Genomic DNA, 16,768 nt, shown 5'->3' on the forward strand with positions numbered 1-16,768 from the left:
TGCAAAGTGTTGATGCTTTTCGGAAGTCAGCCTCATTTGATTGTCACTATAGGACACCGGCGGAGAAGGTGCTCTCTTCCATCTTCCCAGTCTCTTTTCCATCTTCCCATAGCCTGCATTACTCAATGTCGTTGTCCTGCTTTATCATAGGCCGCAACAACAATTCTCATCTCTGATTTGCAAAAGTGAGAAAGGGACGCAGTTTTGGGAAACACGTCTTGCCAATTCGCCAACTGTTTCATTGCAGTGCCCTGGTAACAATCAAAACTTAACGTCCAATTCATAAGTTTTACGATAAATCTACAGCCCTTGAGCGATTAAATTGGATTCCTCAACATCAAATCAAATGACAAACTTTTAAAGTCTTGTGTCATCATGTCTTCTGTGGACAATCTCCATAAGTCCCGGTCCACACTAAAGCGATTTCATTGAAATAATTTAATGAAATTAGGCGTTTTTAGATCGATTTCTCCACTACAGCAATTTCATTAAATTTCTTAAGTATGGAACTCGATCTAACAACGCCTAATTATTTCGTTGAAATGTCTCTAGTGTGGACCGAGACTAAGGAGACAAAGATTCTTCCAGTACAGCATTGTGTTGCTGATTTCGTTGATGGGTACGACCCCCCAACCAGACATGTCAGGAGAGATCTTCATGAAAGATAGGTCCACTCGAAAAAACAGTATGTGTCATATAAAACAAATACGTAGAGTTTATAACCAATTGTTTCGCTAAGCTGAATATTATTTTGAATTTTTTTTTACAGAAACAGGCTGTTATTGTTGCTTCATACATATATCAAATGTAAAATACCCTATATGTATTTTGCCACTGTAATAAATACTCGATTTTAGATGATTTGTTTTTTTTCTTTTGTTATTTTTCGTTTGTTTGATTTGTTGTTTATTTGACAAATACATTTCTTAGCAGAAAGAAATATAAAACACATTACAAGAAACTCGACTTACGCTACTATCATCACCATCGTCTTCGTCGTCGCCTGTCCAGAGCCCATAAATGTGGGAGAGATCAAGAAATGATATATTTTATCTTTTGTTTAAGGTTTTGATTTTATAATAACAAGTGACTAAGGATACAACATTTTGTTGTCTGTATGGTTACAACTTAAAATTACAAAAAAATACACAGGCATGTATAAATGTAATGCTTATTTAGTATGTATGTAGTGAGGGTACTTAGCCAACTCAATTTGAATTATAAACTAAATAAATAATTTAATAAAAAAAAAAACTAATAATATTTATATTTTTTATCAACTATATATGCAAATTTGTTAATATTTATATAAAAGAGCAGAAATGGTACTTAAAAAATAAGTCGTTGATTTTTGTGTTATGAATTTAGAAACGTATATCCTAGGAAAATAGGGAAAGTCGTTATTAAATTTAAAGGTTCCTAATATATAATAATAGTAAACTAAGGATGGTCGTCGTTCGGTTACATGGGAATTGAGGGGGGAAGTTAACGTGATTGGATGTTTCCATCTGGTATATGTATATAGGTAATATATCTATATTTATATATAATTATATCTGTATAAATTTATAATTACGCGAATGAACTATTCATGATGTATGTATGTATGATGGTTTTTTGATGTATTTGTGAATTTGTTTTGTTGTTTGTTTTATAATAATTTTTGTTTTGTTTGGTGCTAATCTACAATTTTTGTTTCACATTTTTTAATCTTCGGTTTAGTTTTTAAGGGTTTTATCCTTGTCCTTTTTTTGCGAATGTATTTTTTGTTTGTTTGTCTAGTTTTGTGAGTGTTTTCAATATGTCCACTGTGTGTGTGCATAAGATCTTTTTGTTGTTGTTGTTTGCTTTACATTACAATTATTTCTTATTTTTTAATTCTATTAACTAATATCTGTGTTTATGGGTATACACTTGGGTCTTCTTATAGACGCATCCTGCAATTGATGTGATTTTTTAAATACATTTTTGTTGTAGTTTCGAAAATTGGGCAAAATTGATTAATTATTAAATTTGTTAGAAAAAATTACATTTCGAATGCTCTTCTATTGGCAGAATTTCGGGATGTTACAAATGATGCGCCACGTTAAAAAGACCTAAGTGTAAAAGGGACATCGTCAAATCGGACAAAAATCTGTGCTCTCTTCTAAGCAATGATCTTTAACGCCTGTTCTAAAAGGCAAGTACTTCAACTAAACTTTTTAGTTTTTAATCCAACAACAAATTATCTTCATCGGCAGATGTTTGAAATCTAACATAACTCAAAAACGTTTAAAATAAACACAAAAGGACTAATAAAAAAAATTAATGAAAACAATAAATTTTCGTAACTAAAAAATAAAAAAACAAAACAGTTTCTAGTCCGATTCAACATGCAATGACCCCACATGCATATTTATATCTATATTTTGTGTGTGTCTGTATATATATATATTCCTCATTTTGTTGTTGTGATTTCTTGTTAAGATTTATAGAGTCTATTGCATAATTTAACCTACGATATCTAAGCTTTGAGCATCAGTAACTGTGGATGTGGAGGTGAGATTATTTTGACAAGCACCATTGTTAGTATTGGGATTATTATAGAATGCCGTTGGTGAGGGAGACGGAGAAGCCGGAGGTATTGGTGAAGAGTTCGTTGATGTATTAAGAGATGAATTGGTTGTGGGATTCAATAGTGGTGTGGTAATTTCATTAGCATTGATGACAGTCGATGTAGACGTTGATGGTGTTACACCCAGGGATGGGGGATAGTCGACATCAATTTTTGGTGGATTATAACCCATGGGATAGTCCACAATTGCATCAATTGGATGATGATCGACAATATGTATGGCGGCATGATGGTGTGGCGAACCCAATACATTTTTATTCGTTGCAGACGATGAGGAGAAGCCAGTATTGAATGCCGCCGGTGGAGGTGGTGGAGTGTATGACGTTATATTATCACAATCAACATCCGTGATGTCATTTTGATTGGAATAGTGTTGAATATATTGTTGTTGATTTAATAGGGCCAGCATTTGTTGTTGTTGTTGATAGGCCGCCGCCGATCCATTGGAATTTTCGCCAACAACCGGAGCAGTACCGGCAAATTGCGGTGGAGGTGGTGGTGTTGTTGTTGATGATGTCAAAGAAGCAGAAGAAGTTAGGTCATCCCCATCACCATGGTTAGTAGTAGTAGGCAATAATGAAGTAGTAATAGTGTTGTTGGTAGTGGGAGTAGTAGAATCGGTGGTATTGGTAGTGGTTATAGTATTAGAAGAATTATTAAAATTAGAATTAGTTTCACTGTTAGAAGTTATATTCATACATAAATTACTATTATTATGGGGAAGTGGTGGTATTGAGGGATTTTGATCATGATGATGATTATGGTGATGATTGTTATAATTATGGCTATGGTGGTTTTGGTGGTTGTGGACATTTTCCAATAATGATGATGATCTCGAGAGATTTGAATTTGGATTTGTTGTAGTAGTTGTTGTTGTTGTATTGGTAGTAGCAGATAAGTTATGATTGTTATGGGATAGCGAATTTTGTGTGGGAGATGATAATGATGATGGCTGATTTGGAATATGTAATGCAGCAGCAGGACCACCAACAACCGTTGTTGTTGGTGCAGTTGTGGTTGCTGCTGATGCATTTGTATTGCTTGTTGTTGTTGTGGTTGCTGTAGATGTGTTATTATGATTGTTGTAATTTTGACATGAATTCGTTGTAGGATTCGGATTTGGATTGGAATTGTTATGATTTAGAATTGATTTTTGATTTGATTGAGAACTGCTATTACGTTTTGTTTCACTATTGTGTTTTTGTTGTAAATCATTATTACCATTACTGCAAATTTTACTATATAGATCCGGCGTTGCTGTTGTCACATCCTCAATTTCAATTTTGATGGCAGTTCGTTTCAGCAACTGCAAATTACGTGGCAGCAAAGCGAGTATATTATATATTAAGCGTATATCTTCACTAGATGTCCAAACACCGGGACGTTTGTTGTGATACAATTTGGCATATTGATAGATATTTGCCATTTGACAGTATTCCATCTCAATCGCCAGCGAAGAAATGGCACAAAATGTACAGGCTTGAGCGCCGCCATATCTACAGAAAGGACAACCAAGAAAGCAATATGAATGTTAGTTTTCAAATGGATATGATGTCACAACTTACCTATCCACAACAACAATTGGTCCATTACGATAATCATTGCCCCGATCATGGACATCGACAATGAAATCATAAATGCTGCTGGGATTTGACATTTCCGGCCAGCTGGGGCAGTGTAACATTTTCACACTTAGCTCATAGTCGTCCTGTATTGATTGTATAACAAAATCGCGACTAACATAATCGGATTTGTTTGTTTTACTCAAAAATTTCACACGATAATAATCACTTTCGATGGGTGATGTGTCATCTGGCCAGAATTGGGCGAAGTTCTGTAACAACACAAAGGGTTAAACATATCAAACAACTGCCAATAGATTTCTTTTTCTAAATATGGACTTACAATTTCATCCAACGATGACAGTAAAACAATTGTCTGGGCATTATGATCCCACACCATTTGCCAAAAATCTTTGACGGTATGCGCCATGGGATGTTGGGTGACAATAAAGTCGCGCAGTCTTCTAAACCCATGCAGCCATGAGGCATTTATATAATCACTGCCCTCCTCACCCGGTTTGGGTGTTAGATGTACCCTACTGCCCTCGATGGGGAATATAGCACCACGATTCTTTATTGAATTAACTTGTTTCATTGCCGATGCAATGTGTACATCTTTGGTCTGGAATTGGATAATGTTGCGATACTGTTGCTCCAAGTAGGGTGTACAATTTTTCAGTTCCTCAATTTGTTGAGCGGTAAGATTTGTTTCACCCGATGCAATGGCCTCAACTAGAGCGTCGTGTATGAAAATATATTGTTCTTCGGTCTGCACTAAGAAATTTCTCTGTATACGAATGTGACGCAGGAAACCGAAACTGTTGACCACACCCTTGTGTTGAATTTGCTTAAGCATGGCATCGAGGACAATATAAGTTCCCGTACGACCCACACCAGCACTACAGTGGACAACAATGGGACCAGCATCAGGTGGATTTGCGGCTGAGGATTTTTTGACGAAATTTAAAACTGGCAAGGGATGATCGGGTGTCCCATGGTCGGGCCAATTGGTATAATGATATTGATAGACAATTTTTTCGGTATTGCACTGTTTCTTTTTCTTAAGCTGTAAGTGGAAAACAAGTGGAAATTAGGAAAATGGTTCAAGACATTGGGAAACTGTAAAGCATACCTTCAAATGTTTTATTTGTAAAGTTCTCACGGTATACATGGCCATAACTTCTTCATCGACTAGCTTCACTTGTATGACACCGTAGGTTTCCACACCCTCTTTGGGCCAATACATATCACATTTACGGCGGCCACGTTCTACTAAATTCGTAATCATTACAATAATGGCAACACGCTGTTCCCAAATCATGCGCCAAAAGCAATCAAATGTGTCGGGCAACGGACCTTGGGTGCCAATAAATGCCCTTGCCTTTTGATAGCCATCAATATAGTTGGCATTAATATAGTCTAAATTCTTTTTCTGGCCAGGAATGGGATGTAAATGAACTCGACTGTGATCATCTGAAAGAGAAAATGCGGGTAAGAATTTATGATATTTGTTTAATTTGCTAGCATACTTACAGGCTGTAATATTTAAATAACGATTTTTCTTTTTATTTTCGGGATGTTGCGAATGTTCACAGGGTAAATCGTCGGAAATGCACTCATTTTGTATGGCTTCATATTCACGACTGAAACCGATATCACCATCGGCATGCAATGAAGCCACATGCTTGGCAAACTCATTGACCGGCACTGCTGCACGAATTTCACCGCCAATCTCAACTGGTACCTCCCAATCGACTTGTGGCACATTTGGATGATGTGGTGGATCATCCAAATAATAGTAGGCGGCATGGAAACACTTCCTGCTGAAAATAAATGAACAAAAAATGATGATGATCAATAACGAGATTTATTGTGTAAAAGGTAAACATGTCTTTATATCATACATATGTATTATATTCGATTGGGATATGCAATTTCAGTTCAATGATAATTATTCTGTGGGATATTATAGAGAATTGCTCCTTTGTTTACATTTAGTTTAAACGGAGATTGTTAAGGATTAGAAAAACTGGGAAACTCCCTGAGAATAAAAGATCGAAAAATGCCTATAGTCATAGAAGTACTCTTAAGGGAGCCTGCATTGTTGTTAATTAGGGAGGGCCTTGTATTAGTTCGGAAAACAAAATGAATCAATATAAGTTGACCTATTGAATATACCGTTTTTAATTAGTTTATTAATCGATCAATTGAAGTAAACAACTCTACTTTCTCATGAAACGCATTGCATTTGTGAGTAAATGGATAAATGCACAAACATGTGTTCAATCACCATACAACTGTTTAGTACTGATTTTCAGTGGATCTAAACATTGGTAATGAGGATTAGAGAGAACCCTTTATGGCCCCATAGATCGTATAAACAACATACCGTATGAACATAAAACATTTGGTTGGATGTATTTAAAATTTACAAATTTAATACAATATAGGTCATATAGTATATGACTAATATAACATTATATATTTGCATACATACACATGTATTTAAATTCCTTTCACTGTTAACTAATTAACAAATTTACACCTTTCGATTCGAATACAAAGCCATTATTGCATCTTATTTTCATTTACGTTGAAATATATTTAAGTAGCATTCTTTGTCAAAACCTCATCCTCTTCTATTTTCACGCTGTTCTGATAGCGTTAATAACTAATTTATTAGCGTAGATTACGTAGGTGATGTAAACTATACTTCTTTCTCATGGAATATGGAATTAAGTAACAACACTTGGTAACACCTCGTCAAACTCGACGACCAAACCTTGCTTTTGTATTCAAAGTGAAGGAAACTCTTTGGATTTTTTTTTTTTTTTTTAATTTGAGAAAAATACAAAATGAAAATGTTGAGATGCAACGACCAAAGAATAAGTGTTGAGGTTTTCCATGCTTTGTCAATAAAAGAAAAGAAAGAGCGAATAAAACGCTTCGTCGATTGCGGAATTTCTTAGAAAATCTTAAGGGTATTGCAAAATTCAAAGAACATTATATCTGTTTTGGCGTCAAGCAGACTAGTTAGCATCGAGCTGTTGCTATCAAAATGTAGACACAGGTTGACGACGATGAGTACTATAATATGCTTATGTGTGAGTTTTGTAGCGGAAGGTTTTTTTTTGTAGAATCCAACTACATGCTAGCTACATACTTGAAACACCTCTGCCACTGCTTGCTCCCACAGCTTAGATAGTACATAAAGATAATGTACTTGTTGTTCAACCTTATGAATAGTTAACTATAAAAATTTAGCGAAGCATTAACAATTTCTTGTTCCATGAAAATGAATAGAAATAAAATTAGGAAAATCTAACGACACTATGGTTTAGTTTCGTATTTCTTTTATCCACTGAACTATTTTCAAATTTTCTATGGGAAATCTAAACTAGAAAAGTTTTAACAAGTTTAGCGAAAGATGATATGAACACATTTTGTTAAATTTTAAGAAAATATTACTCTACTGAAGCCAATTTTTGGATTGTAAACCACTACACATCTGGTTCTCCTTATTATATATATTTTTATTTTTTGTTAACATACAAATCACCAACAATAAGAGAACGCACGTAATAGCATCTCACCTGCATAAAAACGAGGTCCTAATTTTTATTGAAAACATTTTTTGTTCTGTCTATTCATATAAGTAGGTGCATGCCATACTCATATTCAAAACGTTGAGTCAATAATAAAATAAAAAAAAACTCATTTGCATTTAAACAATCAGATTGTTTGCGGTATTCATATTCATAGCTACGTAAAAAACCATTGAAATGGATGCGTCTTAAGAAAAATGAGATATGCACTTATTGCATTACAAAGTAAATATTTATTGTAAATTGTAACTCATTAAAAGTGTTCTCTCAGCATTTTCTCAAAAATTCTAAATATACCACTTCGAATGAGTCCTTATCCAGTATTTTGATTTGTATAAATAGAAGTGTGTTAATTCGTATAATTAATATTTAGATAACAAGTGCATATTTATCTACTTCATATTTTAATTTACGTTAATTAAATTACAAAGGTCATGTAATATTCATTGTGTGTAGTGCTCAAATCAAAAGCAACATTGAATCTCAATTCAAATGTTAAAAGAATTTACTGGTAGTATGATATATGTACGTATTTATTTCGGTATCCAAGTGAAAGTAATCTGCATCTCGAGATGTTATTTTTCTTAATTCTATTTCGACTAGGAATTGACAGAAATTGGAAGGTTAAGCATACCTGCATATTTTATAGTATTTATCAAATGGGTTTTATTTTCTAAAATGTATTTAAGAATTCAAGTAATATTTTATTGGTCTTCAACAGACAGAGGACTTTTGGGAGGGCTATAGGAATTTAAAAATCCTGAACCTACAACAATCTACTAGTAGTATACATTTCTTTATTGTATAAATACAAATAATAGCGATAATCTTCATAGTATAAAAAAACAATTATTTAAAACAATTCATTTAATATAAGGGGATTTCTGAGTGAAATCGAACACTTCTTCAAGATGAGGTTTAAGATTTCCTTTATTTTTTGCTTTGGTGATGCTGCTTTTCAGCAAAACATTTTAGTATATTTTCACCAATTTTTTGACTCACGGTTCCAGAGATATCAGAGATATCGCACCTTGAAAAAGTCAAATTCTGTAAAAACTATGTGCAAAGAAATACTCATAACTTCTTTAATATTGCTCCAAATAGAAAAAAATCTTTTTTTTTGTATTTTTTATCAGCTATCTAATAAAAAATAGACAAAAAATTTGCATATTGGGCTTGAATGCAATATTCGCAATTTAAAATTTAAAATCAATTTTTATCAATGATTGTACTCTTCGATTTTCTTGAAGTTTTTTTCTATTAAACTACGGGGTCGATTATGGACGGCAACCCAATTCTAGTTGCGTTGCCAACGGCAAATTTAATAATAGAAAACTCCATTTCTGCATTGAAATTCATACTTTTTTACAATTAAACTAATAGCCGAATGCTCAAAACACTGATTTTGAATGAATTTGAAGAAAAAATTCTGTCGTTTCACTCATTTTAATTTTGTGATTTTCACTTCTGGCAATGCAACTTTAGTTGAGTTGCCATCCATAATCGACCCCTACGATTAATTACTAACGAGACTAGAGGTAGGAACATGGATCACTGTCGCGTCCATATCTTCCTCCTCCTCAATCAGCGATAATCTTTCCCAAATTTCATCTGGGATGCTTTCCTCCTTGAGTGTCAAGGGGACATTTTCCTCAATACGCAAGCTTTTACTATCCTCTTTCTTTGCAATCGTTCTTCATACATATTCAGCCCAATCACGAATGAAAATTCCGTGCGAAATTTCTCTCTTTTCCTTTCTTTCCTATCATAAACAAAAAATCCACACGGAAAAAATCCGATGGAGAAAAACAAGTATCATGAACGCTCTCAAACGTGTGTTTTCCTTCAAAACAATATATTGCAAAAAAAAATTATGATGCATTTTATACAAAAATCTTTAATTTGTGGTTGGAAATTTATAAAAAAATTGACATATTTTACAAAATAACATTAGTTTGCAATCTATAGAACTAAAGCTAGGGTCACACTAGGCAAATATTCCAGCGACAGGGTATGTGGTTTTACTGAGAGCAAGTGAGAATAAATTTCAATGCATTATTTAAGCTCATTTGCTCTCAGTAAGCGCACACTACCTGTCGCTAGAGCAAATATTTGCCTAATGTGACCCTAGCTTAAGAATGTCGCTATATATAACGTTCATAGACTTCCAAAAAATATTCGACACTTTATCCCACAAGTATGCAAGGGTGTTCCAACAAAAATACGAAAAGCAAGAATGCGAAGCACTCAACAATATATGGAGATCATCGCAAACCACAGGTAGTACAAAAATACGACAATTTAACTCAAATGTAAAGTCAGTCTTATTGTGCGGATGCGAAACATGGAATATGACCTCAAGAACCAAGCATTCGTCAATAGATCCAATCCAATCCCTTATGAAAGATGCAACCAAAACCCAATAGTCAAGGAAATTACACTAAGGAAATGACGATGAATTGGTCATACACTGAGGAAACAAGACGGAAATATTGCCAAATAAGCCCCTGAATGGAATCCGCAAGGTAGCCGCCGTAGGGGTAGACCAGTGCTAACGTGGAGACGGCAAGTTTTAGAAGAACCGAGGAACGCGAATAAATCATGGAATGAAATAAAAACTTTAGCTTTAAAACGAAATAACTGGAAAAATTTTGTTGTGGCCCTATGTTTCACCTAGGAACGTGGATATTATTAATATATCTTCTGAAAGTGTAATTTATTTGATCATGTTTGTTTATTTTTCTAAAAAGATAAACACTCAACATGTTCTCTTTGTTTTCACAACAATTAGGGCACACAAGGCATGAACAAGACCCTCCAATGCTGCAAAATTCAATGCTTATTTGATAATGATCTCGAGAAAAATCTATTCCGTAAGAATGTTCATTAATGGGTCTGATTATCCACAGAAACATCACGGAAATAAGGCACCAGGCAAAGATAAAATCCAACCAGAACTCCTACAATCTAACTAAACAAATGCAGCAGAAATGGATTTACGAACAATTATCCAATTCGTGAAATGAAGGTCTTATAATAAAACTGCCCAAAAAGCTGTCTGGATCAAACACACAAAAAAGCCTTTGACTCTATAGAAAGGGGTAAAATGTGGAACGCACTAAAAGCGTACCAAATGAAATGAGGTACAATAATGTAGCAGCTTTCGTCCTACACAGAGGCAGAAAAAGACAATCATTTTATACCAGCGCAGGGGTCAAAAAATGATGTCCTATCTCACCACTCTTATTTACAACAAGATACTTGGTATTGTATGGGGTCTCAACAATCGCCTAATACTTACCCATACCCATAAGAAACACCATGACACAAAACCTCTAAGTATTCGTGAACAGATTCTTGGGTACAATAAGCAAAATATTGTGGTCCAACTACACTAAAGAAACCACAAAACGGCATTTCCAGGATATGGAATGGAACCCTCAAGGGAGCAGAATCCCCGGTCGCAAAAAAATACATGGCCCTGAAATCAAAATGTTTATTAAATTTTGCTTTCAAAAAGCCATATTTGGTGTAGTGGGCCCCCGTAAGAAATATACAGTATCGGCCAAAACTAAAGCACCCCCTCAATACATTTTTTTAAATGATAATTTTTTTTATGAAAGCTAAATTTTAAATTTATTTTTTATTTTTCTTTTTATTTATTTATATCTTTATAATTGGAAAATACAAAAATAAGAAATTCAGAATTTAATAAACAAAAGTTAAAATTCAAAAAACATTTTAGGTCGCAAATATAAGCGGACAAAACTAAAGCACCCCCCAAATTGAGGTACAACAAAAACTATTGAAATCAATATTTCGTTGCGTATCCTCTATTCTGGATGACACAATCACATCTTTTAGGCATAGAGGATACTAAATTATTAATTATTGCAGGCGAAATAATTAATTTTCGGAACATTTAGCTTAAATCCTCAAAATACTAAAATCGGAAGTTACCGTTATATGGGGGCTATACCCAAACGTGGACCCAGATCCACGATTTTTGGTGGATATGTTTTGTGACCACTAGAAACCCTAAGTACCAAATTACAGCCAATTTAGTAGGAAAATGTGGCTTAAATATCCGAAATACCGAAGATCGGAAGGTACCGCTGTAAGGGGGCTATACCAAAACATTTGCCGATATTGTTCATATTCATCCAAAAATGATGCTACAGCATTCTCTGGTCAAATACAATATCGCTTAGGTTTAAAAATTAGCAAAAGAACGAATTGCAGAAGAACGGTAGACGCCGGTTTATTCAGTCGCCGATACTGTAATCTACGTTGCTGGCGCAAAATAATACTAAATGAGCTGAAGAATGCAATAAAACATTTGATGATATGTAAGAAAATGTTATGTAACGATAGAATATAATGTCAAGTGGAAATAATGGAAAGAAATATACCTTTCCACTTACTGTTTCTTTGAATATTCGTTCAGCATATCAATTAAATAAAAGTGGTGCGAACGCACCGTTATCGTGTGACATCAAACCGTTATAGTGCGGATTTAATGCCAAATCCTTTGGGTACACGTCAAACAAATCCTCATTAACAAGGTTAACCCTGCAAAAGGATATAATATAAACATGGCCGTAGACTTTTTCCTTCGGGGTTATGTAATATTTAAACTTTATGCGATTCGATTCAGGCCTTGGAGCAAAACATCATTCGCCAGTTATCAATCGAAAAACTCCAAAATTACACTCAACGGATGAACCATCTGAAACGTAGTCGCGGCCGACATTTGATAGACATGAACTTATAGCCTAGACAGACGGCAGTCTTAATTTGCATTAACAGCCTTAATTCAAATTAATTTGAACATTATCCCCTTTCTTAATGCACAAAATCAAAGGAAATTTAAACTGAATTAAGCAATTTCAATATGGCAATGCTGTTGAAAATCAATTGTCTTTTGTCAAATTTCCATGTTTAAGAAAATAATAAGTGGGAAAAGCGTTAAGTTCGGTCGGGCCGAACTTTTTATACCCTCCACCACAAATTTCATCCATTTCGGTGGATTAATGTGGCCACAACCTTCAAAATACCGAAAATCGGAAGTTACCGTTCTATGGGGGCTATATGATGGCGCGGACCTATACCTACAAAATTCTGGAGGGTAAGTTTTATATCCCCAACGAAGACTAAATACCAAATTTCAGCCATATCGGTGTGATAATGAGGCAAAAACCTTCAAAATAGCGAAAATCGGGAGATATCGTCCTATGGGGGCTATATCAAAACGTGGACCTATATAAACATTTTATGGTAGAAATGTTTCTTAGCCTATGGAAACATAAAATACAAAGTTGCAACCGATTCTGTTGTCAAATGGGACTAATACATTCAAAATATATTAAAATGACGCGTACTTTATATGGGGCGTTATATGGGGGCTATACCAAAACGTGGACCTATATAAACCAACTTTGGTAGGAATGTTTTTTGGCCTCTGGAGACACAAAATACCAAACTACAACCAATTCGGTGGTAAAATGGTACCAATATCTTAAAAATGCCTTAAAACGACGACGCGTCACGCGTCATTTTGTATGGGGGCTATACGAAAGCGTGGACCTACATAGCCCACTTTCAATACCAAAAGTCCTACGTACAAATAAATAATAGATTTTCCCAAAATTTCATCCACCTACGTCAATCCGTTCGGACGGTAGAGTGATTTCCACAGACGGACAGACGGACGGACATGGCTATATCGATGAAGAATTGCACGCTGATTAAGAATATATATAGTTTGTGGGGTCTACAATTATTATTTCGAGTAGTTACAAACGTAGTGACAAACTTAATATACCCCCATCTTATGGTGGAGGGTATAAAAAGGGAAAGCAAATCAGCAATTTTCGCGTTTCTTCAAAATAAGTAGTGGTCTTTCGCGAGTAGAATAGCAGCTAATCGTTTTTCACGCCTTTTAACAAATCTCTTTTTCAAATTTTTATTTTCACAAAAAATGCCATTACCCACCATACCAATTCTATCGAAAATTATATCTTCCTCAAATGTTTTTTAAAGTTTTGCAATATTTTTATAATATTAAAAAGACTCAAAAATATCGCGAATAAATTAAATTTATTTTTGCTTCATCGTGGTGAAAAGATCAAAGGTAGAAAGTGTATTTGTTTCGCATATTTTGACGAACTTTTGTAAAGCTTTATGAAATGGTCTGCTGGGTACAAAGAAACAACACAAACAGCTGTTTCATAAATGCAGATACTATCGTCTGTCAGGTTGAAAAATTAATTCAAATTAGGACATTTTTAATGCAAATTAACTCTGCCGTCTGTCTAGGGTATTATAATAAATTTAGCAATTTCAATATGGCAACGCTGTTGCAAATCAATTGTCTTTTGTCAAATTTCCATGTTTAAGAAAATAAAAAAGGAAAAAAGTTCAGCAATTTTCGCGTTTCTTTCAAATAAGTAGTGGCCTTTCGCGAATAGAATAGCAGCTAATCGTTTTTCGCGCCTTCTATCAAATCTTTTTTTTAAATTTTTATTTTCACAAGCACTTCATTACCCACCATACCAATTCTATCGAAAATAATATCTTCTTCAAATGTTTCTTTACAGTTTTGCGACATTTTTTAATATTAAAAAGACAAAAATATCGCGAATAAATTAAATTTATTTTTGCGTTATCGTGGTGAAAAAGTCAATGGTAGAAAGTATATTTGTTTCGCATAATTTGGCAAAATTTTGTAAAAATTTATGAAATGGTCAGCTGGGTACAAACAAACAACACAAACAGCTGTTTCATAAATGCAGAAACTATCGTCTGTCAGGGTAAAAAGTTAATTCAAATTAAGGAATTTTTAATGCAAATTAACTCTGTATTAACAACATAAATTCCAACGAAAACTCTTTCAAATGATAATAAACATTTCCCATACCATTTTGAATCTCGAAATGGATCACTTTATTTTGAGTGCATGGCTTATTAGACTAATTAATCGATAGTCATTGCAGAATTTTGGGATTTTTTGGAATGGTTATAAAAGTGGATGTGAGCCATAGTAAACACTAAAACCCCTACGGTCATTAAATTATCGCCGTTGAAGACAACTTCGCGTACCTTGTCGCTCAACTTGTGGTGCACGAGGTTTGCGACATTTGTGTGAAAATCCCAAAAGGTATACACATTACAGATAATTTTCTACTGGATCGGGTTTAGGTGCTCTTATGTATTTTAGGAATTTTAAAGGCCCATATCTCGGGAAATATGGACTTCCCCAGATTAAATATTGTTGTGTACAGTACACAATAATACCTATCTGAGGTAAAAATGTTAAAGGCTGGTCACGCCAAAACCCGACTTAAGGCAACTGGACACATCTGTTTAGCGGAGCCTTTTCAAGTTTCCATAAAAACGATCGGCATCGAGAGGCCAACACCAATATAAAATTGTGAGAGAAGGGTTGTAGCAATTTCCCCATATAAAAATCTTATCTTAATTTCGGCATTAATTTCTTATCAAAAACTAAGGCGCAAATGTCGCAAAAAAGAGCAATGGAAAAGCGGCACACTTCTTCCGCCCAGTTACCTACTAACGGTGGGTGGCTCACGTATTATACACAGCAGCATTCAAACTATTTTCGCTTGCTCTTTGTCACAATAGCTCTGTTCCTTTACGTTCAAGAATCTTCAAGTTTTACCGCTTTTTACTCGAAAAGCGTTCCTTTACTTCAGATACAATACAATTCATATACAGGGTTATCATGAATATTTCCCTCGGAATTTTCCGCGAGGAAAATAATTTTAAAAAGTGAAATTACTTTAAAATCAGTATTTTAAAAATTTGAAAACTACTTGAATCACTTATTATCTTGCTGAATTGACAAAAAATATTCCCTTTTTGGACTTAAATATGGAAATAAAAAATTATGAAATTGGGGAAAGGGAAAAATTCCGCGCGGAATTTTTATTCATGATAACCCTGATAGGAACAGTTTACAAGTTTTACTACTCTTGCCGGTTTTACCATTTTCAGAAGTAAAGGAACAGACCAAATATCAGGGGGCATGGATGGCTTTGAGAATTTGTTGGGGGCATTTTGATTATGAAAAGACTAAAACTGATTTTAATAAGAGACGAAACTTACGTAAACCAATTACCGCGTTTAGTTTTAGCCGGTCTTTCATACGTTGTCGTTGTTGCTGTTATTGTTTTCTCTGTCATTTTAATTCTATTGATTGTGTTATTGTTGTGTGGGGCGGCGTGTTTTTGTTTCTGATTATGAAGTGTATTTGTTTGTGTTTGTTGGCACAATTCTCCTCGTCGTTTTTGTGACTCTTTCATGAATTTTATTGTTTTTTTTCGTTTCCTTTGTTGAAGATTTTAACATTTCATAGTAGAATTGCTTGATGCACTTAAGTGGTGACAACTTTTCCAAATGTCTACATTTTTAGTGTAGATTTGTTGTCACTGGATGATGTTTTCTTTCAACATTGCGTCATAGACGACAGTAGGCATGTTGGAAAACATGGATGCAAGAAGATAAACGGTTTTGTTTTTTTCTTGTTTCGTTTTTACCACTGATTCTATTGAGAAAAATCATAAATCACATGATTGGTGTCACTTTAACAAAAAATGCATTTTCGTTCTCCCTCTCTTAAATGCTCTCTAATTAAATTAATTTTGTTTTTGGCTGTCCATCCATCGATAATTTCAAATAGTAATGGGCGTGAGTGGGTGCGTGTACTAAATGCGTACGTGTAGTAAGTAGCGCAACCTAATGCGGTATAGAGATAGAGCGATCAGAACCGGCGACGGGACGGACAGATGAAACGAACCCGTATCTGCCTCAACGACGAAACAATTGAGTTTAACTAAGATGACAAATGCGTTGCCATTGTCTTATCGCCTGCAGCACAGTATTTCTATGTTCGGCTGATTCGTGTATTTTTGTAATGACAAATTTTGATGTTTTTGTTGGTATCCAAGTGTTTCGCGTTTTATTCT

The 16,768-nt window shown here is 34.5% G+C and overlaps 1 protein-coding gene across 13 annotated transcripts in view; it reads right to left on the minus strand.

The window, feature by feature from the left end:
• Window positions 1-1,660: 1,660 nt before the first annotated feature.
• Ptp99A (Protein tyrosine phosphatase 99A) overlaps window positions 1,661-16,768 on the minus strand; it is an 874,937-nt gene continuing 859,829 nt past the window's right edge. For 8 of the 13 annotated variants that reach the window (XM_073962746.1, XM_073962751.1, XM_073962750.1 and 5 more), the window contains 5 exons: window positions 5,710-5,999; window positions 5,309-5,649; window positions 4,520-5,242; window positions 4,180-4,448; window positions 1,661-4,110 (listed from right to left, as the gene is read on the minus strand). In XM_073962746.1, the coding sequence (XP_073818847.1) occupies window positions 2,490-4,110; window positions 4,180-4,448; window positions 4,520-5,242; window positions 5,309-5,649; window positions 5,710-5,999 (3,244 nt within the window). In that variant the 3' untranslated portion in view covers window positions 1,661-2,489. The remainder of the gene's footprint in view (window positions 4,111-4,179; window positions 4,449-4,519; window positions 5,243-5,308; window positions 5,650-5,709; window positions 6,000-16,768) is intronic. The other 5 variants (XM_073962747.1, XM_073962757.1, XM_073962756.1 and 2 more) reach the window with 3 other exon arrangements.

Source organism: Musca autumnalis, unplaced genomic scaffold (genome assembly GCF_047663935.1).
Source record: "Musca autumnalis isolate F117 unplaced genomic scaffold, ASM4766393v1 scaffold_1, whole genome shotgun sequence".
Taxonomy (NCBI): domain Eukaryota; kingdom Metazoa; phylum Arthropoda; class Insecta; order Diptera; family Muscidae; genus Musca; species Musca autumnalis.